This window comes from Musa acuminata, chromosome BXJ3-9 (assembly GCF_036884655.1).
Source record: "Musa acuminata AAA Group cultivar baxijiao chromosome BXJ3-9, Cavendish_Baxijiao_AAA, whole genome shotgun sequence".
Lineage (NCBI taxonomy): Eukaryota > Viridiplantae > Streptophyta > Magnoliopsida > Zingiberales > Musaceae > Musa > Musa acuminata.
Window position 1 is genome coordinate 617,981 of NC_088357.1, and position 22,132 is coordinate 640,112.

The following is a 22,132-nucleotide window of genomic DNA, read 5'->3' on the forward strand; positions in this document are numbered from 1 at the left end:
TTAACTTTCTTGCATAATTTACCACAGCAAGGAGAACAATATTGAGAGTGGGTCTTGGTATTTTAATATAAAACTGTTGAAAATAAGAGTTTTATATTCCAAGAACCACAAGTTGAAAGATAGCACCTGCATTCTGAGATTTTGTATGAGTCACATATAAATTAACAAGCAGATGAGAATTAACATACAAACTATCCCATGACCAGTTTCAGCTGCTGCTCCAGATAGAGGTCATTTGCCAAAAGAATTTTTGGCTGCAAACTGAGGCATGGGCTTTTCTCAAATCTAGCAGTGATGCATACAATAAGAATCGAGAACCATTGATGAGTCCAATCAACCTGAGGTTGTAGAGGAGAAGGCTTTGCTATTATTTCTCAGCTGGTTTCCCAAATAAAATATTGTTCTACTTCTAGCATTAATAGGTGTTAGATTGGTTGTTATTATGTTCTTGCACCTTCCATGACAATGGTCAATTTGTTGAGAATGTAAATTAATAGTTCAGGTTTCATCTACTGGCTTAAACTTTTAGATAGTTGGTTCTGTTCAGGAATTGTGGTTGTCAATTCTGCTGATTGTTATATGTCGATGCACTTTGTCAGCTTATAATGAACTGTGGAAGTAAGTAGGGTCACATTGCTGAGTTTGGTGGGTTTGGTGCATCAAACATAGAAGATATTGCTTGAGGCAATTATTTGTGTTTTGGCATTACATGTCTCAGAATGCAGTTGAGAAGAAGCCAAAAGAAAAGACAACAAACACAACTCTAATTCACCTCTGTATCCAGATGATCCCAACCATCCATCCACCTCAATCAATTGGGCACGACAGATACAACGAAGATGAATGGCAGGATCCAACCGTTAAAAGGATTATGGCTCCAAGTCTCCCGTTAGCTCGTCGGTTTGCACCTCCACTATCATCAATAATGACTGAGTCGAGATAAATCGAGGCTCCTTTAAATGTATTTTAAGATAGTATTTCGATAGCAATTCGAGCTCGTCTCCGACTCAGTTCGACTTGGTCAACTTGATTCGATGTAAGTTTATATTATTTGAAAAAAATATTTTACATTTATTTTAGCTCAAATTCAAACCCATTGTTCCAACATTTAAGTGTGTGCCATGTATCACTCTTACAAGTCATTAGAGACTTGGAGATCCAACCAAAAGGCAAAGTTATGCTTTCTTCTCTCACAGCAACTCTGCAACATAGATGCTGCCTGGAATCCAAAGCCTGCCTTTCCTCGGCAATCCCTATCTTGCTACACTTGCTCAGAAGCTTCTTCCTGCAATCTTGTCCTTTCTTTATTGTAGCTTTTAAGCAATCTTATTAGCCATATATACCCTCACACTTCCCCCGTTAATCCATATCCCCAAGGAATCCCGTTATTCTATGTATAATATGTAACACCTCGACGCACTACCGGACGTCTGATCAAGCTTCAACGGCCGCTGATCTCGGAGTTCCGATTGCGACTTCAGGTCTTAAGACTAAAGAAGTCCACAGAGAGAGAAAGAGAGAGAGAGAGAGAGAGAGAGCGCGATGGGTCTGCTGTCGAACAGAGTGGAGAGGACGGAGATCAAGGCAGGAGACCACATCTACTCATGGAGAGCGGCCTACACTTACTCCCACCATGGTATCGTGACTCTCATCTCTTTCCCATTGATCGTGTTTGGCATTTGATGAAGAGATTTCTCCTCCTTTCCGTCGATGATTGTGGTTGTCTTGTTTTCTGCAAGTCGATGTATTGTTGGGCTTAAATGAATCATCTTTGGTTAAAATTTCACTAGGACTCCAGAACAATAACTTCCGGTTGGTGGTCTGCATGCTCTTGAAAGACCAATCTGGGCCAAGAATTTGACTTTGATGTATCTTTTGATTACACTTCTTCTGTTCCGGTTGATTGATGCGCATTCATTTGGGGGCGCAGAAGGAAAATTGCAATGGCATTTTCTATGTCTGCCCCAATTGTCACCTCGATAGCTGTGATCTGAAACACGTCCCAATTGGGTTTCCCAATTTCATGATAAAGGTATAGATCTCCCAGGAGGCAAAGGTAGCTTGTCCCTGCAACCAATTGTCTCGTTCCAATTTCCAATCTCTACACTGCAGATAATAAACCCATACGAGTAGCTACCCTGTGTAATTGGGAAATTTTGAGTAGAAGGGAGGAAAAGAACATCTTCAGGTTCCTTCACCTCAAAGTCTCACCTACTTTCTTGTTTCCGTTGTCTACTCGGCCACTGTAAGTTTTGACTCTTTTGCGGGTAGTCGAGACTCCACGTTCAAGTTGAATGGACGGAGAAATGAAAAGCAAAGATATTAAACCATCTTCCCTCGTATCCTATGCATTTTGCCTTTTAACATTATACCTTGCCACCTACATGTTGTTCGTTGTCTTTGGATATGCCATGATTTGCTCTATGAGCTTTTTGTCTAATTATTCCTTCATAATAGAATGGTCTTGAAACAAACCGGGGAAGATCTTTCTTTGTCGGTGCTTTGTTATCTTCTGCCTACATTTCTTAGTCTTTCATTATATCTTTGATCTCTGTTTAGAGGCCTTAAAATGGGCCCTTTTGGTTCATGGTTATCTACTTAGGTCTATATCATGCAGTTCATAAAGCTGTTTACAGATGATAAGATCTGTAGTCACCATCACAGAATGCTGGTTTGCATGTTAGGCTATCTTTCTGGGGGAATAATCTTTACCTTTCACACGTGATCTGCTTTATTTTATGTCTCCTGCTTCCTGCTTCTAGGATTGCATTTTTTCCGAAGATGATCTTCATCGTGAGCATGAATTTTCTCTCGTGTCACCCTACAATATGTAGTAGCCTGTTTTCGCATTTTCTTCACTGTTATGCATTAAAATATTCAGCATGTTATAGTTCTAATTGGTATCCACAGTGGTTTGCTCATTTAAACCAACATGCAAACACTGATGGTAGAACCAAACATAATCTTGTTTTGAAGAAGTCCTCATGGAATCTGATTGAGAAATTAGAGGTTTTCATGTTTTTTTCTGTTCCACATGTGAGAAAACTTATGTACATCACTGGAATGCGACGCTTATTCGATCAGGACAAGAATTAGCTCTATTCTAAAGCAAATTGAGGCCCTGGAAGTCTGTTAAGTGTTCTTATCGGCGCATGAATTCGTCTAGTGATCATAACTCTTTGGATTTCATCACCAAAATTAATGTGACAACTATTACTTATGCAGAATCATTATTAAGGACTAATGATCAATTCTAAGTGCAAGTATGTGCAGGCATTTATGTTGGAGGAAGCAAAGTCGTTCATTTTACACGCAAAAAAGACACATCAGATGGTATCAATTCATCCAGCTCTTCTAGTTTGAGCTCAGGTGTTCCATCAGTTTGCCCAACTTTCCCCGACTGTGGATTTCATCAGTCCAATAGTGGGGTCATCCTCTCTTGCTTGGATTGCTTCCTTGGCAATGGTTCCCTCTACTGCTTCGAATATGGAGTGCCACCCTCAGTCTTCCTTGCAAAAGTCCGAGGTGGCACATGCACAACTGCAGAATCTGATCCTCCAGAGACGGTGATCAACAGAGCAATGTACCTACTCCAGAATGGGTTTGGAAACTATGATGTGTTCGAGAACAATTGCGAGGACTTTGCTCTTTACTGCAAGACAGGCCTTCTCTCTCTCGAAGAACTAGGTATTGGTAGGAGCGGGCAGGCATCATCATTCTTCGGTGTCCCTTTGGCAGCATTGTTTTCTACACCTTTCAAGCTGTTGGCAGCAGGGCCGGTGGGGATGGCCACCGTGACTGCTGGGATGTACTGTGCAGGCAGATACATCACTGATATAGGGGTCAGAAAGGATGTTGTAAAGGTTGCAGTAGAGGATTTGACTGCAAACCTCGGTTGGCGCCGCTGCCCCAAGGAAAGAGCTCCAGGAAAGGATTGTGATGCTTTGGCGAGTGTAGCATCTATCGAAGAAGAAAAACGACAACACTTATGACCATCCGTTAGCACAATCCGGTTGTCATTGTTTTCTTGTGGAAATCGATAATTTGGAAAATTGGTGCCAATAAATCTAGATCACTGATCTGTTGTGTATGCATTTAAACTTGACCAGCTTTTTCATTTCAGATCTTTCTGATTTACCTTGTTAAGAATGTTACCGTTCATCTATCTAATCCAATCCGTATGTAATAAGTTTCTGCTTTCCTTCCCTGTGTAGCTCTGTGCTGGTCGTTCTGAACGATTGCTAGAGCAGATAAGAACGCGACAGAGTTTATAGCATAATTAAGGGTTGGTACTGTATCAAAATTTGTTCCCCTAGTAATCTTTTTCTGTCTGAAGAAAACATGGTGTCTGAGAATTTTTGTGAAATAACTGCAAGTTGTAAACCACAGGTTGCCTCATTGTATCAAAACTATTTCATCTAATGATCGTGCAGGATCACATTGCAATGATTGGGTTTTACCTTTTGCATGTAAAAAGAGTGATTCCAGCCCAGTAGTCTCCAACATAAACCAGTCCACAACAACTGCAGTCATCTTTTGCTTTCTCTACCTATGCCTTTAATCATTGTCCTATAGAGTCACAATCAAGTTTGTCGAAAAGGAAAGTAGTAATTGCTGAGAGGGCAGTAATGAATCAGTGTGGACAGTAACACACACCAAAAGAGCATCCAACAATGCTCAAACTCAAAGCTACAAGGATTTAGTCATGCATTACTTTTATGGTGTCTGTCTGCGCGTATTGCTAGAACATATGACAGCAGACATCTGAATACATGGAAGCAAAGGGCTTCGCAGAATTAACTCAGCTGCAAGCAAAAAGGTGTTCTGCTAACTCGCAAGTCCTATGCTACGGTGGACGGAGCCTTGTTTTGGGCCTTGAGTTCCTCGCCATTAGTGGGCTTGAAACAAGGCAGTGCAGTGATCTCCTTGACGGCGTGGACCACGCCTTCCACTCTTACCGACACCTCGATGAGAAGAGAAGCCGCCGTGATGAGAGGCAGTGTTTCCACGATGAGCGAGGTTGCTTCTTGCGGGAGAGAACCAAGGGCGTTCTGGAGCTCGTCTGCTGTGTTCTTCATATCCTCGACTAAATAATCTATGCTTGATGGCTTCCTCATGGACCTGAATGAACTCGCCAGCTCTTTCAGAACCTTGGACGACTCTGTTGTCACTTTTGCGTAGACTTTGGCCAGATGCTTCTTCACAGAATCAGGTGGCTGCTGCAATGCAGTTTTCCAGCATAAATCTTCCGATGTGTCTTGTAGCTTGTGAGCCAAAAAAGATGTACCTGATTCTCCGAATTGATGCAACTATCGAGTGATTCGATGCAGTATGCGCATTGCCGCATTGCAGCGCCGACCTCGAGGTACCGTCGCCATGGATGTTGAAAGCTAAAGCAACCATGAGAGGGCTCCCATCTGGCTAAATTAGCCTTTGTCGGCACATATTTAACGTGAGAATGTAGAGGGAAAGAAACACAAAGAGAAACGAGTGGCTGAACGGGTGGTGATCGATTACCAGCGAGTCCTCAGACGATTTGGAGTTGAGAACACACTTATAGCCTTGTGATTTTTGACCGAGCTTCTGGTTGCAGTCGACACCGCCTTCCTCCTCCAAGTACTCGGCTACCGATTCTGTCACCATACAGCATAAGGACATTAGCTTTGAGCAACTTAAAGCCGCTTGCATGCAGGCACGCACGCACACACGTACCCTCCAAGGAGTCCGCAAGCTTCTCCATGTTGCGCATGACGAGGCGATGGAGCTCCTCGCCGGCCCAAACGGGGCAGATCACGACGCACACCGTGAGGCAGATGCAGAATCCGATGGTTATGGTGCAGAATCGCCACTGAGCCAACGCTAGCAACTTCTCTACGCGATAGCTCGACACCGCGACCAGATTGAAGGTGAGGATAAATATGGTGACGCCGTAGTCGAACCGGGCTTTGATGGTGGGGATGAACTTGGAGAACGTCGCAGCAGAAGCTGAGGAAGAAGAGACCCCGCCAGTGAGTGAGGGGTTGTGGAGGGGATCAATAGACCAAGAATGGAGTGAGTTCTCTTACACAGCAGGAAGACTGAGGCCCCAAGAATTATGTGATCTGCGGTTCTCCCTGACTTGATCGCGAGCCAGTGAATGCCAAATGCTACAGATCCAGCGCTCAGGGTTGCAGTGGCTCTGTTCAGTCCTTTGTACAGGCTACCTCCTGCATCAACGACACACCATTTCTGGAGGCTGAGTTCCACAGTGCACCACACACTTGAAGACTGTCAACTGCATCTATGAATGCGTGCGCGCATGCATGCATGTAGTGTTGCTGTAGCACCTACCTACTGTGAATTCGAATACGACCACCACTGTCATCACGGCCCACATAGCAGCGCCACCAACTCCATCGTACAAGGGCCGGGTGTAGTAGAAGACGGAGACGAGAGCCAGCGCAAGCCCTACCTTCATGCAGTGGATGACCTTCCGCGGATCGTCGGCGGCGATCTTCCGTACCGTGCTCGCGAAATCGAACACCTTCGATGTCAATGCTGACGCGAGACGATGCATCCTCCATCCGGCTGCGGTTGGCACAGAGTCGCTCTCCAGCTTCACCGATGAGCCACCAGGAACTGTCACCTGCCATTCCAACCCCCTCGAAGCTTCTTTCTCGCTCGCCATTTCAACTCTTGTGCTCATAGCGAACTCCGGAGATGTAGTAGCTCGATCAGCCTTGCACTGATGCAGGGTTTATATGCTTTCTAATGGGATTGGGTTGCTTATTACGTGCCAACAAATGGTAGCAAACTTTCTGTGGACAGCCCAAAGTGGGGAATGATGAGTTTGGTGAGTGCAATCCAATACAAATCAGAATCGATGTGTCCTGTGGAGAATATGAAGTCAACATGTTAGGTAATGACATAGCATGACAAAATAAGATCATTCTTTTTCTTTCCAGCTTCCACAGGCCTGAATGACTAATAAGCACAAACCACAGTTCTGTCATCCCCCACAACCTTAGAACCTAACCACAGCTTAGTCAATATTATTTATAGTGTTTGTGTGTGCCATAAATACGCATGAATATGACTAAAGCAAGTTGCATGAGACAGGATTGTTTATGAGATCACCATGTCTGCCTTGCATGTTAAAGGTGCAGAAAATTGCTCACAAAGATCAACTTGTAATATCTAAACGAAAATTTGTCGAAGAACAACAAACATGGCCATTAGTTTGATTAGTGATATTGTCCTAAACTTAGCTCAATAGGTAAAAACAAAAACAAAAAAGGTTAACACAAATCAGATAAACCCCTCCGGAGAAAGCTAATCGAACCAAGACATCGGTCCTCCTTAGTGGGTTTAGTCTGGTTAAAAGCAAAACCATTAGTATTCATTCCTGGCTCTTTAAACCCTAGAACGGTGTTGCATCACGATGGCCTCCTCCCATTGGTGCCACATAAGGTGAGATTAGGTCACAGAGGGAAGCTTTCATAACCTGTGTGGAGCCTTTCCACCTCACCCTCTTATCACCTAAAGTGCACTCCCCAGAATCTAAATTAGGTTTGTCTACCTTTACTCATAAGAGAAAGCATGGCTCATATCACCCAACTTACCCTGAAAACCCAACTGGCTTATCCAACGCCATTTGTTTACGCTTCACACCCCACTTTTGAGCTTTTGGGATGACACAATTATTTCCTGCAAGAGGCTTCATTAGTTGCCATCTTACTACTTAGTGGAGCAAAAGACTGGCTTGCGTTGCATGTCCGCTGCGTGTGAGCTGTATGTTGTAGCCATTGTGATGGGGACATCCACTGTGATGGTCCGGAAGTGGAGACAGCATAATGGCGGAATAGATTTGACTCTCTCATTAAGCCAGCAGACGTAGGGGATTTAGGGTTCAAATTGCCAAGATTGATGGGACCTTCGTGCACAGTCAGCAGGAGTTGACCAGTAGAGAGCTGGTGAGTCAGCTCAGAACTTTGAACCCTATCTTGAACGAGGATACGAAAACACTGGTCTGAGTCAACCAAATGTTTTGCTCGACTCATTTATTGCTCGACCAATGTCTTGAAACTTTGCTCTTATTAAAATCCTAAGAAAATTATAACATACAATACATCCCTTCAAAATGTTTTGGACAGAAGTCATACCCTTTAAATAGTTGGGCTAATTGCCCCCCAAAAATATCCATCTTTTAATTTTTTTTTTCCAACAGGTATTGTTTATATTTCTTAATTAGTATTTTTTTAATATATTTTTCAAAATACCTCTAATAACTATCACTTTTTGATGGATTGATCTAACTCCTTAGTTATAATATTTTTGAATAAATAATAATTTTTTAAAATATTGTAAGATCATTCAGAAAAGTTTTCATATTTGATTGTTCTTATTTCTAAATTGATAAAGATATTTATTTGAAACCATATGAGTTGATGTTTATAGAGTCTTCAGTCAAATTATCTTTTTTTTTAATAATAAACTTATTGTAAATGATATCGACTTACAATATTTTGATAGAGGTACTAAAAACACTATAAGCCTATTAAAAACACTGACAATTGTGAGTCTAATACATGAGATTGATTTATCTTATATATCGATCCAAGAGGTATAAATAGTTATACTCTCTCTTTTATCAATAAGTATTTCGAGATTATAATAAATAGAGGATATTCTTTTGAAACAAAAAAAAAACACCTCTCACAAAAAACTAAAAAATAATAATCTTTCGGAAGATTATTATTGATAATCATTTTTTTACCATCGAACATCTAACAAATAAATAATATATAATAATATTAATATAGTCTCTCAATTATCAATCATACACTCACTTCACAGTTATCCTTGCTTCTTACAACATATTTTATTTCCACGAATATCGATTCGTCTGAAAATATTTGGAGAAAATGATAGGGAAAGATTTGGAAAAGTATCTAAATTAAGTGATAAGTCGAAAATATTTATGCCCACCCATTTATAGAGTAATATCTTAAAATATTAAAAAAAATTAAAATAAGATTATAAATAATAGAAGGATTACCAATAATATTTTTTTTGGAAAATTAATCCTAAATAATTTTTCCTCGTGCTGACACTGAAACCACGAGTAATTAATCGGATTCATCAAAGTCGACCGGTTCTACGAGCGGTTCGGTCCGATTCAGAAGAGCAAAGAGCCGAACCGGGAAACCGAACTGGAGACTCCAACTAGGGTCGGACGACGGAATCGGAGGGCCGTGGCCGCCGATAGGAGGCGGTGGGGGAGCTGGTCGCCGCACTGAATTGTTGGAGGCTCATTCGGGACGTGATGCTGGCCATCCGGTCCGTCCTCCGCGACGCCATGGCCGATTTCTCCATCCTTTACCGGATCAGAAGCCTTCGGAGCCTACTCAAGTTCCTCAGATCCAGCGTCGGCTCCGATGATTCCATTCGCCTATTCCTCCGCTCTCCAACCATTCCCCAAATGCGAGGTATCCTCTCTCTCTCTCACTTAACTAGGGTTTCGATCCTGATGCATTCTCCTTGTGATCAGTAATCGGAGATCTTAGATTTGTATTTTCTTATTTGATTTTCTGGATACATTATGGAAATCAGAATTTTGCCGAGTATACCGAGGAAGAAGAAAAAGTCTGTTGATAGGAAGACATATTATGGAATACTATCCTTTATCAACAATCAAACACTACCGCAAATTGTTTCTACACTACTTATAGATGAACGACGTACTATTCATGGGGTCATATTGTGTAGCTATGTAAGTGCATCCCAAATGATATCTAGTCGATGAATCACTAGATGATATGACCTATTAGTCGGTTGGACAAAAGAAGCAGATCATTCAAATGCAATCTTTAAATCAAATGGAGTTGGTAGTGTTATCTTGGTAAAGATAGACATAAAAAGGATATCTAAAAATGCTTGGTTTCTATCCTGTCTTGCACAAGTGATAATATATAAAAGGGTGATGGATGGTAGCTTTTTGACATCAGGTGTGCTCTGATCTAGAAATTTTCTGTGGCAAATGAATTAGCAACCACTTTTGGATCCATCCAATATCTTTGATGATGGCTTTCTTTGGCTTTGGTGCATCTCATGCAACAAGTGTACTTGATCCTGAAAGATGGACGTAGATCCTTATGGACGAATTGCAACATGCATACGATCCTGGATGCTGGATCCTCATGGATCTAACCAGAAAAGTACAGATCATAGAGGAACCATTGAGGTGATTGCAGGTGGTAATTAATGCACTATCTACTTGAGGAACCATTGAACAAGCGGCATGCCTGGATGTTTTATATCATTAATGTTATATTTACCATCCGATCAGATGGTATTGCTACTCCAATAAGACATCTGCTCTCCTATCTTCAAATTTGATGGTGATTACAATCTACCCCGATGGGTTTCTGCATATTATATAAAACTTTGCTTTATCTGATGTGCTACGGTGATGCATATTTGTGACTCAATTGCATGCTGGTTCAAGGGTCACTGTGTTCTGTGCTGAAAACTAATTCTGGTCAATATAAGTCATCGTCATTCGATGCCCATTTTATGTGTCGTATGTTTTCATGTTTGGGTATCAACTAATATATCTGAAGTCTTTGAGTCCAAGACATATAGAATGTTGTGCTTCACTTACTTTGTTTTGTGTCACGGTCTTGATTCTTAATCTATGCAGTAGCTGTTGTTGTGGCGTGGTATTTAAAATCAGTTCTCAGAATCTGCATTGATTTCCAACTACACCCTGGGAACCAGGTGAGTTCAGAAGCCAACCCAAACCATCCTCAGCAGCAACTCAGGCCTTCTGGACCAGTCCAATACTAATCTAGAACCAGTCCTGCAGCATCCGGTTGGCTCCTGGTAGTAGTCGACTAAATTTCCGACTAATAGAAAGGAATCATCAATTCCTTTAGTTACATTGCCAAGCAGAAAGGCCAATCAGTCTTCTCATGATGATGTGTTTTTGGCAATTTGTTCCCTTTCATTGTTTCCTTTTTGATGTTTGATAGTGTTTATGCAGAAGTAACCCTGTAAATAGGAGATTTTGAACCACTAACTTAGCTTTTTGGGTAATTATACGTTTAAATCAACATGATATACTGTACTTTATTTCTCTCATCTCCAATCCCTCTTGGGAGGCTCCAACTTTGCCCTCAAAGCAATTAAGCAAAAAGCACAATTAGGAAGCAATGTTCCTGACAATTCACCAAACCAAAGATTGTATATCACGGTTCAATCCATGGTAAACTTTGTTGTCAGACCAGACCATATGCACTGCACATTTTTGGTGACATGATGTGGCACATGATCTTGGAACCTTGTTTCTATTTTTCTTATGTTTGATAGACTCTCTTAGTTGGCATTGGAGGAAATGTTTTAAGCCATTATCCTATATGTTAGCTGCTCCATTTATTGGTTTTCCTTGACAATGTAATTGTGATGACCAAGCTACAGTTGATGTTACTGTTCATGGACACCCTTGTGCTCCTTTTTAGCTTTTTGTTATTTTTGGTCATGTCATTGCTATGCAGTTGACTCGAAACTTTGAATTTATGTGGGAGAAAAAAAGGAATTTCAATGTTAAGGGGATCAATTGTGAAGAAAGTTCCAGCTTACTCCTTGAATAGCTTTTCAAAGCATTAATTGCGAAGCATTTCAATTAGTCTCGCTAATTTTTTCTGTTTGTGGGCTTGCCTTATTGTGATATTTATCATCCATCTATCGGCTATATATGTTTGAACCTTTAATGAATATGGATCGAGTATCTTGATATCATGGATGTCACTGGAATTCTTTGAGTTGTTACTTCTTACTCCCTGTATTTCTGAACCGCAAACTTTCTTTTAGTTGAAGTTCCTGAACACAACAATTTAATCTACAGCTTTGGAAGAAGGTAACAGTTTCACAATCTTGATTGAAAGTCCCCTCTATGGAAGTGTTGTATATTAATTTGTATTCCCTGCTATAGTACTGATATCATACATTTATATGAACTACAGACTTTGTAGTCTATAGTGTGTCTATCATGCTTAAAAGTTTTTATAATTGATGTTCTTTTTCTGTGCATTCAATTCAGTTTCTTGACAGAAGACTTTCAGTTTGTTGATACAGACTTTTTTTCCCCAGCATTGTAAGGGATGTCATGCAATCGTGAAAGTCATAGATCTTAATTAAGGATGAGCAAGCGGATGGCGGCATAAGGTTAGCTTGTTCTACCTCAGCTTATGCTTCATTGTCATGTTCTGTCGAGCTTCTTATTTTGTTACATGTAATGTCAGATCAGGAAAAGTTGGAGATGGTTAAGGATATCTGGAACAAATTTGAAGGTGGTTTATGGGGGTAGAAGGGATAGAATTCTTTCAGGGTGTCGTCAATGAAAAGAAACAAAAACAAGAATGAATTCACTTAGAATGCAACTCGGTGAGGGACTTAATTGGTGGGTTGAGTGTCTCTTGCATTGTATCAGTTGGTGAAGGTCGGCGCTGACCGATCAAGTCATGGCTGTAAGGATGAAATCTAACACACTGGTTTAATCTCAAGTATCGAAAATGAGTTAAGACCTTAGATTTATAAGGTCCGATAGATACACCAATGAATTTTGTGATTGATAGTCGGCTTCAACTATCTTTTTAGGTCTTCAATTTTCAATATTTTAGTCAATATAGGACTAAAACAGTTGTAGAAGTCCCTAACTGACCCCAACCCTAATGGATGTTGTTTCATGGTTCTGATGACATTTTGTTTTGCATGGTTTTGACCTTTCCAATGGGTTCATGCTTGCTTTGGTTAGTGGGCTTGGACTTTTTTTAGTCTTCATTTTTTCAATATTTTAACCAATATGAGACTAAATCCATAGCTAAGTAAGTATATATATATATATATATATATATATATATATATATATATATATATATATATATATATATATATATATATATATATATATATATATATATATATATATATACTAGTTAAAAGATAAATATTTCTAATTTTGTGATAACAGAAAATAAAATGGTTCTAAAGTCCCTATCCAATCCAAACCCTAATCACGTTGTTTGATGATTAGAGTTTTCCAATTGAGGCTTTATAATTCCAAATTATTGACACCCTGAATTGTCTTATGAATGCTTTGCTTTCTCTTGACCAAGTTTTCTGAGCTTATTCCATTTCCATTTGTGTTGCGACCTTGGTGACCTCCAACACAATGGGTTAATAGTAGAACGACGACTTGGCCTTGCAATCGCCTCCTGCTATACATATATGGTTGATGCTAGATGAACGAGTCAAATCCGACGTCCGCCTCTCCGACCAAAAACCCAATTCCAACGTGCTTTGACCGAAATCGATCCCCCTTTCTCTCGCTCGCTTCCTCCTCCGACTTCTTCGTCGACCTGCATTAACCCTCGCTCCCATCTCTTCTCGATCGGGCGCTCTTCGTCCTCGGCCTTGAATCTGGAAGAAGCGCCCGGCGGAGGGAGGAACGCAGAGCGACGCGATGGCGAAGCTCTACGCGCAGACGGCGCCGCCGATGGATATGAACAAGAACACCGAGTGGTTCCTGTACCCCGGTGTCTGGACCATCTACGTGCTCATCCTCCTCTTGTCCTGGCTACTCGTGTTCTCCGTCTTCGGCTGCACCCCCGGGATGGCCTGGACCCTCGTCAATCTCTTCCACTTCGCGGTCGGTCGCCTCGCCTCAAAGTTCTCATCTTTCCTACCCTCGTTTCACTTGATTCTTGTCCGATGTTTATTCCCCCTCTTTCTTCTCTTTTGTTTTTCGTTTTCCTTTTAACGTTTCAAATATTTACTAGTTGATTTGCTTTTTTTATATAGGTTTCGGATTTTATATCGGCATTCTCTGCGAAGCATTACAACATTTTATGTTCGGTATATAGGATCGAGACTGGCTTGAGTGACGCAATAGAAATAGCAAGTTTTGTTGGTTTCATGTAGAAAACTAGTTATATTGCAATAAGAATTTCAAATGTTGGCACTCCTTTTTCAGCTTGACGAGTAACTTTTACCGAGTTACAAAATTTTTATTTTGCTACATGGAGAAATGTTTGGTAGCCAATAATATCTTTCAATGAGTCAATAGCCTCTTCGTTGTCGGAATACCATTGTTCTGCTTCATTGACAATTGATTTTTTGTACCCATATGATTGAACATGGTTAACTGCTTTTAAGACCAGTTGAGTTTCAAGCATGTTGCTTGTGGTTATGGCAATCGTGAATTCATAATTGTTTGGATGACAAAGTGTAGGGTTTTTGTATATTGAACATATTTAGTACTTCTTCCAGAAGAATTGGTGCCTGCAGTCTTCGTTATAGCAGATAAAATATTTGAATTACAACTTTGATATTTCTTGCTTATCATTTTGGTCAATAGTGAAGATATCTGATGGTAGTTATCATTTTTTTTTGTAGAATTAGGGCCAACTGTATGTCTAGTAATTATAAATTTGGTGCTTTGTTTGTCCAAGATATGATTTCTAGATGGATTGTTTTTCAGGTTACATATTACTTCTTCCATTGGAAAAAGGGCACTCCCTTTGCTGAAGATCAGGGTATCTACAATAACTTGACCTGGTGGGAGCAGATGGAAAATGGAAAGCAACTTACACGTAACAGGAAATTTTTGACCGTTGTACCTGTCGTCCTGTGAGTTCAATGCTTCTTTATCTCTATTGCACATAAATTTTAAATATGTTCCTTTTAGTGAAAAAGAACATGAAATATAAAACCTTGTGAATGGCTTATGCTTTGGTTAGGTGATATGGTGTTACAAACATTTGGAGTCGGACAACTAGTCATTCTCCTTGTTGCAGCTCAATGCAGTCAAAACTAGATGTGCTTGTTTCAACCGATCACTAGGAAATTCCTTGAAACAAGAATGCTTATGAGATATCATACATTCCATTAGCATATAATGAAAAAATATAATGAAAAAATCGAATACATATTGTACATTCGTAACCAATTATTTGATTATTTTAATATTCTTCCTAGCAAGTTTTTAAATATTAGCATCGTTACCCATACCAGAATGTTATTGGACAGGTACATACCAATCTGTATGTTAAGATATGTTTCCTTGCACCATTAAAGAAGTAATAAAATATTGTTTGATATATTGGTGCTAGGTGGTGTGGTTGACGTTCTTTATACCAGTATGATATGGTTAGTGTACCCCCATATATAAACCCATGCTTTCTTGAAATATAGTGAGATGCTTATAAAGAGCATTTAATATTGCAATTGATCTGAGAATCATGCTTTTTATCCAAGTTATATGTTTATGCCACTAACTACTGCATGCTATAATATACTGGTTGACTTGGACCCCATGTTTATTTCTAGTTTCTTGGACCCTATGACTTGGAATTTATTTTGTTTTTAGTGGAGCATGTTTTCGGTAAAAGATTTGTCCTTTGATCTTCTTATGATAATTTGCTCCTATATTCTGTCTGTTCATTCTTCATTTGTCCCATTTTCTGTAAAGATGTATCAGAATTTGCAGTTTAGATACAAACGCAATACATGTGTTTCTCCTTGACTGCAAGAATCAGGAACTTGTTTTAATTTCTATTCAGATCACATTATACTGGTAGTCCAAGGATAAATTTTGTGCATAGATGTTTCTTCTTTCACCCTGGGAATTTTCCTTATTTCATTTGAGAACATGTCTTACTGGTGCTGTCCAATGATAGATTTTCTGCAACTTCTGGTCATACTTCTATGTAAATAAGATGACACATATCTTAAAGGTTTCTAGATTCACATGTTTGCCAAGTGGTCTTTTACTTCTTAAGATTTTGCCATGGGTTTTGGTATCCTTCTGTTTGCATACATCTTAGTTTGTAGTTCTCGTGTAATTGTATGATCAATGATTTAATAGCAAAGAGTATGCAAGGGAACAAACCCTAGAAACCTCTTGAGAGATAAAGCATTCCTACATGGTTAGTCGTCCAATCTATCATATGCTATATTTGATCAAGGCTCATCATATAGATTTGCAATCACCATCCAAGACATTATTAGTATAGGGTCAGAATGGAGTACATTAGAAGTCGAAAGGCTTCACAAACATCAGCAATTTTGTGACCTGTTGTCAATGGGACAACAGATGTAGGCAACATAGGAACTTGCTGAAATTCCTATGGTAACCCTTCATTGGTGGGAGCATTCCCAAATTCTCCTAGACATGGGAAGAGTGTGGAGCCTGTGATGCTTGAACTTGGCACTTCACCCTGTAGCAATCAAGCATGGGCAATAGATGGTACAGGTTATGAGTTGGACTCCAGCAGAATCATTGAACTTGGTCAGAATCATATGTAAATTGTCCCTGAATTGGTCAAGTCTGGAGGATTCTGACTGATTTCTTTCTGAAGGAGAGGGGCAATAGTCATTGCCAGCTGTGTGCTACAACCAGCGATCTAAGGAAGGAGGAGAGGGGACAAGGAGTCGATGGGGAAAGATAAACTCTTGGGGCATGCTATTTGCTGTTTTTTTGTGATATTGCGCCGAGTAAGTGTGTGTGTGAGAGAGAAAAGTTAATGGGTGAGAAGGGTAGGGGATAGATACATAAATAATCATGAGAATTAAGGGGATGCGAAGTTCATGCAAGTTTTATCTATTTATTATTTGGGTAAGGAATTGGGCTTTCACCAGGGGAAAAGAACGTTTAGCTTTTGTGAGACTCAAGGACCATACCATCACACTCTAATACAACCCTTGAGGAATCCTGGGAAAGGATTCTCTCCAATGAGACTTTTAGTTGAGTTTTCCAGATACAAATTTACATTTACTGTTGTAATCTAAAGCTATCATAATTAATTGAAAGTTTCTAAATCTTTGTATTTAGTCAAATATCTAAGTTATAACCTTGTGATGATGGACAACAAGCCAGTGGTCTTGATGCGAAGCAAAATGCTTTCTACATCGGAGGACCGAGGAAAGTTCAAAACTTCTGAATCCTTGAGTCTTGTTCCTCTCCTCATAGTCCCATTGCAAACCCATCTTCTCTCTCTCTCTCTCTCTCTCTCTCTCTCTCTCTCTGCACATATGTAGCTGCAGTGGATTCTGCGCAACAATGGCAATGGCAAGAGAGCAACAATGGCAGTGGCACAAAGATAGAACTGCCCTTTTTCTCTTCCCCCTCTTCTTCATGTCTTATTCTCCTCTAGTTGCAGAGAGCCAGCTGCGACGACCACCACCTACTTCTTTGTCGGCAAAGAATTTGGGAGTCATCTTGAGTTTGGCCACTTATAACTGATTCAGATGCACATCCGTACCGGCACCCATGTTGTGTTGGTTGTAGTAGTTGACTCCTAGGGCATCTTAGTGCGATGCATGTCTATCTCCATATCTGTCTGCTCCTTCTGCAGTGGTTAGCACCGTTGTAGTTTTAACGGCTATTCTCATATGTGATTACTGCAAAACCCATGATGCATTACTTGTTATTGTCGTGAAGAAGCATACACATGTTTTGACATTTGAAGTTCACTTGTAGTAATCTGCTCCTGATTCCTACAATCTACATGAGTTCTAACCACTTGATATGTTCTGGTTTCTGAATGTGAGCAGGTACTTGATAGCCTCGCACACAACCGATTACCAACATCCGATGCTGTTCTTGAACACGATTGCAGTGGCCATTTTGGAGGTTGCCAAATTCCCAAACATGCACAAGGTCCGGATTTTTGGAATCAACGGATGAGTAGTGCTTCTCGTGAAAGATAAGCAAACTATGACCATGTTTTTGTGCGCCCACGTAAGTTTTTGTTTCTATTATCTGATAATTGAGAGAACTTGGTAGAGTGTTAATGCAATTACATTCTAATGTTGCGCTAATATTTATAGACATTATAACAATCGCGATAGGGACATAGGTGATAAATACCATTACTTCATGGTTTGTTAGTAATGGTAAAAATAATGTGATTTCTTGTATTACCATCTGTATATATGTTGTCTGCGATACATTAAAACAAAAAACAAAAACTTAGTCGTCGTATAAGGAGCGAGGAATCCTCCTCATGTGGCAGATAAGGAGTGCACCGTTTTAGCTACCACAATAGTATAGAAAAACTCAAGCCACATCCGCTCTCATATAAGGAGCGATAGATTTTACGAATGTAGTAGGTGGTGGTTTCATAGTATGATCACAGGAGATACTTTATCAACAGCTTCTGGAAACCGCGCCCACCACCCCCACCCCCCCGCGGCTTCGACGATGCCAATGCCCTGCTCCTCCGCCTCCGCACCCGCTTCCTCTTCCCCTCCTTTCGCGCTGCCTTCCTCGTCTCCGCCGTCCCCTCAGCGGATCTCGCGTTCTTCCGCATCTTCTCTCCCTCCGAACCCTCTCTCGCGATTGCGATCGCCGCTGCCCACCTCTTCCTCGTCCTCTCCAAACTCTCTCGAGAGAGATCCGCCTCGAAACGGACGGAGAAGGAGCTGAGCTTCATAGCCGGCTTCTGAGGCTTCCTCTCTGCTCTGCTCATCACCTTCGTCCTCTCTCCCTTCCTCTTTGACTTTGAGCTGGGCGGTTGTCTTGCTGGAACTGCTAAGGCGACGGCTTCGGTACTCGCCGGGGCCCTTGCGGGATTGTTCTTCTCTCGGGCGGCGAGGGCGTTCTGGCTAGGGACGGATCAGATCCGGTGGAACCTTGCCGTGGTTTCGTGTGGCCCCTTCACCGAGGTTCTCTACGTCGCTGTTCTTGCAGGGGCCGCCGCACCGCCTCTCTGGGTGATCCCGGTGGCAGTGGTGCCGGCTGGAGGTGACATCAGGTCGGTCGGGTTCAGGGAGCAAGAGTTTGGACTCTGCTAGTTTCTGTCGTCCTGCAGCTTATGGTATTCCGCCCTAACGTTCAAATGTACCTTAATGAGGCCGTGGTCTGCTGGTATCAGTGGCTGCATGCTACCCAGGTGCCGGACATGGACTGTGGGAGGGCAAAAAATGTTCCTGCACAATCACTATCTCTGCTTGGTGGTGCTCCAGTTCTTTGCACCACCGGTTATGGTTCTGCTGTTGCTTGGGTTGTCTCAGGTTAGAGGCGACTTGTTTAGTGGTGTACTTTTCATGGGTAATCTTCTAAATTCCTCTGATCTTGTAAAAGAGATAGCTTTGTTCTTAGCTTGGTGGATTATGTTTGTTTGGTTCACACTGACCAAGTCAATCCTCTGTTTACATCGATGTGGTTTCTTGTTTGTGTCTTGATTTGGAGCTTTGTTTACTTGAGCATTGCCTTTTCAAACATAGGAGTTGGAATGTTTGTTACTTACCAATGTTGAGGTGATTGCTATTTAATTTTGATTGAGGAGCTTGATACTTGTATCTTTTGTTTTTGCTAATGCAATCACAACTTGTATGGTTGTTTGATTTGTGAATTTTTTGTTCTCTAATATCATCTATTGTCTTCAATTAAACATGTAACATGCAATATATGATAATTTTTCAAGCTATCTTTTATTATATTTATCAATGGAGCCACATAAAATATGGTCTAGTGTTAAGAAGAGAAAAAAATATTACAACTTTGAAGTTACATAGCTAGTCACCTTTCTTAGTGAGGTAAAAATCATCAAATTAAGCATTCAAATTCCTAATTATTGAAGGGGAAAGCATCAATTTGTACTAAAGTTAGATAGTTCAAATTCGTAATAATTGATAGGAAAGCATCGATTTGTCATTCTTTTGGTAAGTTAGAAACTTTTTTTTTTATTTGAAATGAGAAAACATTCCATATGTCAGAAGTTAGATAGTTGTCAGTCTATGAGCTAATCCAATGAATAGAGGGTAAACACCACAAGGGCATATTGATTTGATTAATTCATTTGGAAAATTAGTTCATTGTTCCAATCGTAAATGCTACTTACTTTTGGTAAGGTCCACTTCTAGAAATCAAATTAGACCATCAACAAGAAAATCTTTGTTCTCTAGCAAACGTGATCGAGTTGGAGAACAGGTGTTTGTCTATGTTAAACATCAACATTTATTGGTTTCTCTTTAACATTCATTGGTCTCTCAGTTTTTGTGGCAGCTTGGACTCCTTGAGTGGTGTACATGGTTTGGGTTCAATACTTCAACTTTGTGCATGAGAATTTTGAGTTCAAACTTATTCGTATGCTGGTAAGATGAGTATAGCTTCTCTTAGGTTGTAGCCAAATGTAGAGATGTGACGGCCAACAATTTCAGTAGAACAAATAGTGGTTAATTTTGCCACAGTTTGTGGACCTTGCAACATCTATTCCCACTATTCAGCCCATGTTCTGTTTGATGAATGGGCTTCGTTGCGGTTTACAAATAGGAAATCATAATCTCAAATCGAAAAAAGATGCAGAAGTTTGATTGCAGGATTGTTGTACTTGTCATGTAGGTATTGCTATCTGCTCTTAATATTGTAGATAATAGGAAGTTATCTGCTCTTAATACTTGTCATGTAGGTATTGCTATCTGCTCTTCAATTTCAATATACTTCGAGATTGTGTTCCAACAAGCAGTTAATGTATTATTTAGGGCATATGTTTATGATATATTTCATTCAAATGGAGCTGCAACAAAGAAGGTTAAGATTTTTTTTTTTTTAAGCAGCAATAAACAAGCATATATTATTGTGAGCATTCACTGTGTTTACTCTGTAGATCGTCCTGTACTAATTAACCCATACTTTTCTAATGTTGACTTCATGTCATTTGCCAATGGCTGCTTTTCTTTCTTATAAATTGGTTTTTTTTTGGGGTGGGAGTTTTTAAACAAGTAGAACACTCTTGAAGCAGCCTTACTGTAACTCACAACAAAATAAGAATTGATTATATGATAAGCAAAGACATTTATCAAACTATTTAAATAGAAAAACTGAATGACAACTATAGAACTATTTTTTTTCACTTCTAAGAGCTGGACCAACAGCTTGTTGCTGTAAGTATTACTTACCAGTGTAAGTTAGCTTGTTGCTCCAGCATACCTCTATGATGTGATGTCAAAATTTTTGCATACCTCTCAGCTTCAAGTATTCAACCAATTTTTGCATTGGTAATCAGCTCTCAATGTAAAATTCTTCTGTGTATGATGTCAAAATGATGCTTTCCTAACCTTGATTGGTAACATATATGTATCTTCTTTCAACTATAGTATATTTTTTTTGTCATTAATGGCTTAAATTGCTAACCGTTGTACCCCTGTTTATCTAGTTAGATTAATTTTCATATAGAAGTTTCTTTTGCTGAGTGGTGTTTCATCTTTCTTACATTTTTCTTTTGCTGGTGTTTCAACTTTCTTCAACTCTTGTGGATAAATTTTTTGTTTCATTCTCTTGAAGTTTCTTTTATGTTTGACTAAACGTTTGTGTTCCATGGTTCTAGTGTTGGCTAATCCTTTTTTATTGGTATCATCTAGCATGAGCTTCAATTTTCAGTGAGTTAATGCAAACTAAGTTTTTCAATTAATATCCTAAAAGATATTGTTCAAATAAATTGGCTTCACATGAAATCCTATTGTGTTAAGTAGAGTTTTTACATATATATTTCTGATTAGATGGATGCACCAAAACTTTAATTAGTCTTGTTACCAAAGTTCGTAATTTCGTATCGTACTGTTGTTTTGAGCTTCACTCGGTACGATATGGTGCAAGCGTACTGAGTGGTAGGTTAGGGTGTACCACTCGATACGTGTTTATATATATATATATATATATATATATATATATATATATATATATATATATATATATATATATATATATATATATATATATATATATATATATATATATATATATATATATTAAAAAGGAAGTGTACGTTATCTTGGCAACGTCGCCTCCTTTTCTTCTCCTCGTCACGTCAGATTAGGAGAAGATCGGTCTTCTCCTCATCTTTGACAGTCGATCTTCTCCTCATCTATGACGTTCGACGAAGGCCGTAGGTGTCTTCGACCTTCAACAAAGAAGAAGCCGAGCTGTCGTCTCTCCGTTACCTTCTGAATCAAGATCATCGAGGGAGGGCAGCGCTTGATCGAAAAGCGTCGAGGTTCTCTCGATTCTCCCTCGATGCTTTTTCTTCTCTCGTTGCAGCCAGGTTAACATCGCCCGGTAGCGGGTGGTCCACATATCGGTCTGTTGGCGGAT

General features: G+C 40.0%; 3 protein-coding genes, 1 long non-coding RNA gene and 1 pseudogene across 7 annotated transcripts; 4 read left to right on the plus strand and 1 right to left on the minus strand.

Annotated features, from left to right (window-relative positions):
* The first annotated feature begins 1,181 nt into the window (after window positions 1–1,181).
* On the plus strand, window positions 1,182–4,205 carry LOC135648841 (protein LEAD-SENSITIVE 1-like). Of its 2 annotated transcripts, none has more exons than XM_065166815.1 (2): window positions 1,182–1,636; window positions 3,274–4,205. In XM_065166815.1, exons 1-2 carry the CDS (start codon window positions 1,543–1,545, stop codon window positions 3,990–3,992), a joined length of 813 nt encoding a protein of 270 aa, XP_065022887.1. In that variant the 5' UTR covers window positions 1,182–1,542; the 3' UTR covers window positions 3,993–4,205. The 2 variants fall into 2 exon arrangements, with proteins under 2 accessions (XP_065022887.1, XP_065022886.1); XM_065166814.1 differs by having other exon boundaries at window positions 1,348–1,636; window positions 3,259–4,205.
* Window positions 4,206–4,603: 398 nt separating this feature from the next.
* Window positions 4,604–6,691, minus strand: LOC103996616 (aluminum-activated malate transporter 10). 2 transcript variants are annotated; one of them, XM_009417555.3, is made up of 6 exons: window positions 6,331–6,691; window positions 6,066–6,206; window positions 5,713–5,985; window positions 5,518–5,633; window positions 5,288–5,431; window positions 4,604–5,216 (listed from the first exon to the last, which is right to left on the minus strand). In XM_009417555.3, the coding sequence occupies exons 1-6, from the start codon at window positions 6,683–6,685 to the stop codon at window positions 4,842–4,844; spliced, it is 1,404 nt and encodes a 467-aa protein (XP_009415830.3). In that variant the 5' UTR covers window positions 6,686–6,691; the 3' UTR covers window positions 4,604–4,841. The 2 variants fall into 2 exon arrangements, with proteins under 2 accessions (XP_009415830.3, XP_009415828.3); XM_009417553.3 differs by having other exon boundaries at window positions 4,604–5,219.
* Window positions 6,692–9,178: 2,487 nt separating this feature from the next.
* Window positions 9,179–12,737, plus strand: LOC135648870 (uncharacterized). Of its 2 annotated transcripts, none has more exons than XR_010501124.1 (3): window positions 9,179–9,467; window positions 12,080–12,204; window positions 12,282–12,737. It is a non-coding gene; the product is annotated as an uncharacterized LOC135648870 (long non-coding RNA). The 2 variants fall into 2 exon arrangements; XR_010501123.1 differs by having other exon boundaries at window positions 12,130–12,204.
* Window positions 12,738–13,173: 436 nt separating this feature from the next.
* LOC135648869 (uncharacterized) lies at window positions 13,174–17,958 on the plus strand. The gene is made up of 3 exons (XM_065166849.1): window positions 13,174–13,687; window positions 14,519–14,667; window positions 17,593–17,958. Exons 1-3 carry the CDS (start codon window positions 13,502–13,504, stop codon window positions 17,723–17,725), a joined length of 468 nt encoding a protein of 155 aa, XP_065022921.1. The 5' UTR covers window positions 13,174–13,501; the 3' UTR covers window positions 17,726–17,958.
* On the plus strand, window positions 17,932–21,430 carry LOC135649967 (uncharacterized; annotated as a pseudogene).
* Window positions 21,431–22,132: the final 702 nt, after the last annotated feature.

Coding starts and splice junctions, on each gene's coding strand:
- LOC135648841 (XM_065166814.1), top strand. CDS start 1,543: ATGGGTCTGCTGTCGAACAGAGTGGAGAGGACGGAGATCAAGGCAGGA. Junction 1,637..3,258: donor CTACACTTACTCCCACCATG/GTATCGTGACTC, acceptor ATCAATTCTAAG/TGCAAGTATGTGCAGGCATT.
- LOC103996616 (XM_009417553.3), bottom strand. CDS start 6,685: ATGAGCACAAGAGTTGAAATGGCGAGCGAGAAAGAAGCTTCGAGGGGG. Junction 6,207..6,330: donor CGTATTCGAATTCACAGTAG/GTAGGTGCTACA, acceptor TCGTTGATGCAG/GAGGTAGCCTGTACAAAGGA. Junction 5,432..5,517: donor AATCGTCTGAGGACTCGCTG/GTAATCGATCAC, acceptor GTGCCGACAAAG/GCTAATTTAGCCAGATGGGA.
- LOC135648869 (XM_065166849.1), top strand. CDS start 13,502: ATGGCGAAGCTCTACGCGCAGACGGCGCCGCCGATGGATATGAACAAG. Junction 13,688..14,518: donor TCAATCTCTTCCACTTCGCG/GTCGGTCGCCTC, acceptor ATTGTTTTTCAG/GTTACATATTACTTCTTCCA. Junction 14,668..17,592: donor ACCGTTGTACCTGTCGTCCT/GTGAGTTCAATG, acceptor GAATGTGAGCAG/GTACTTGATAGCCTCGCACA.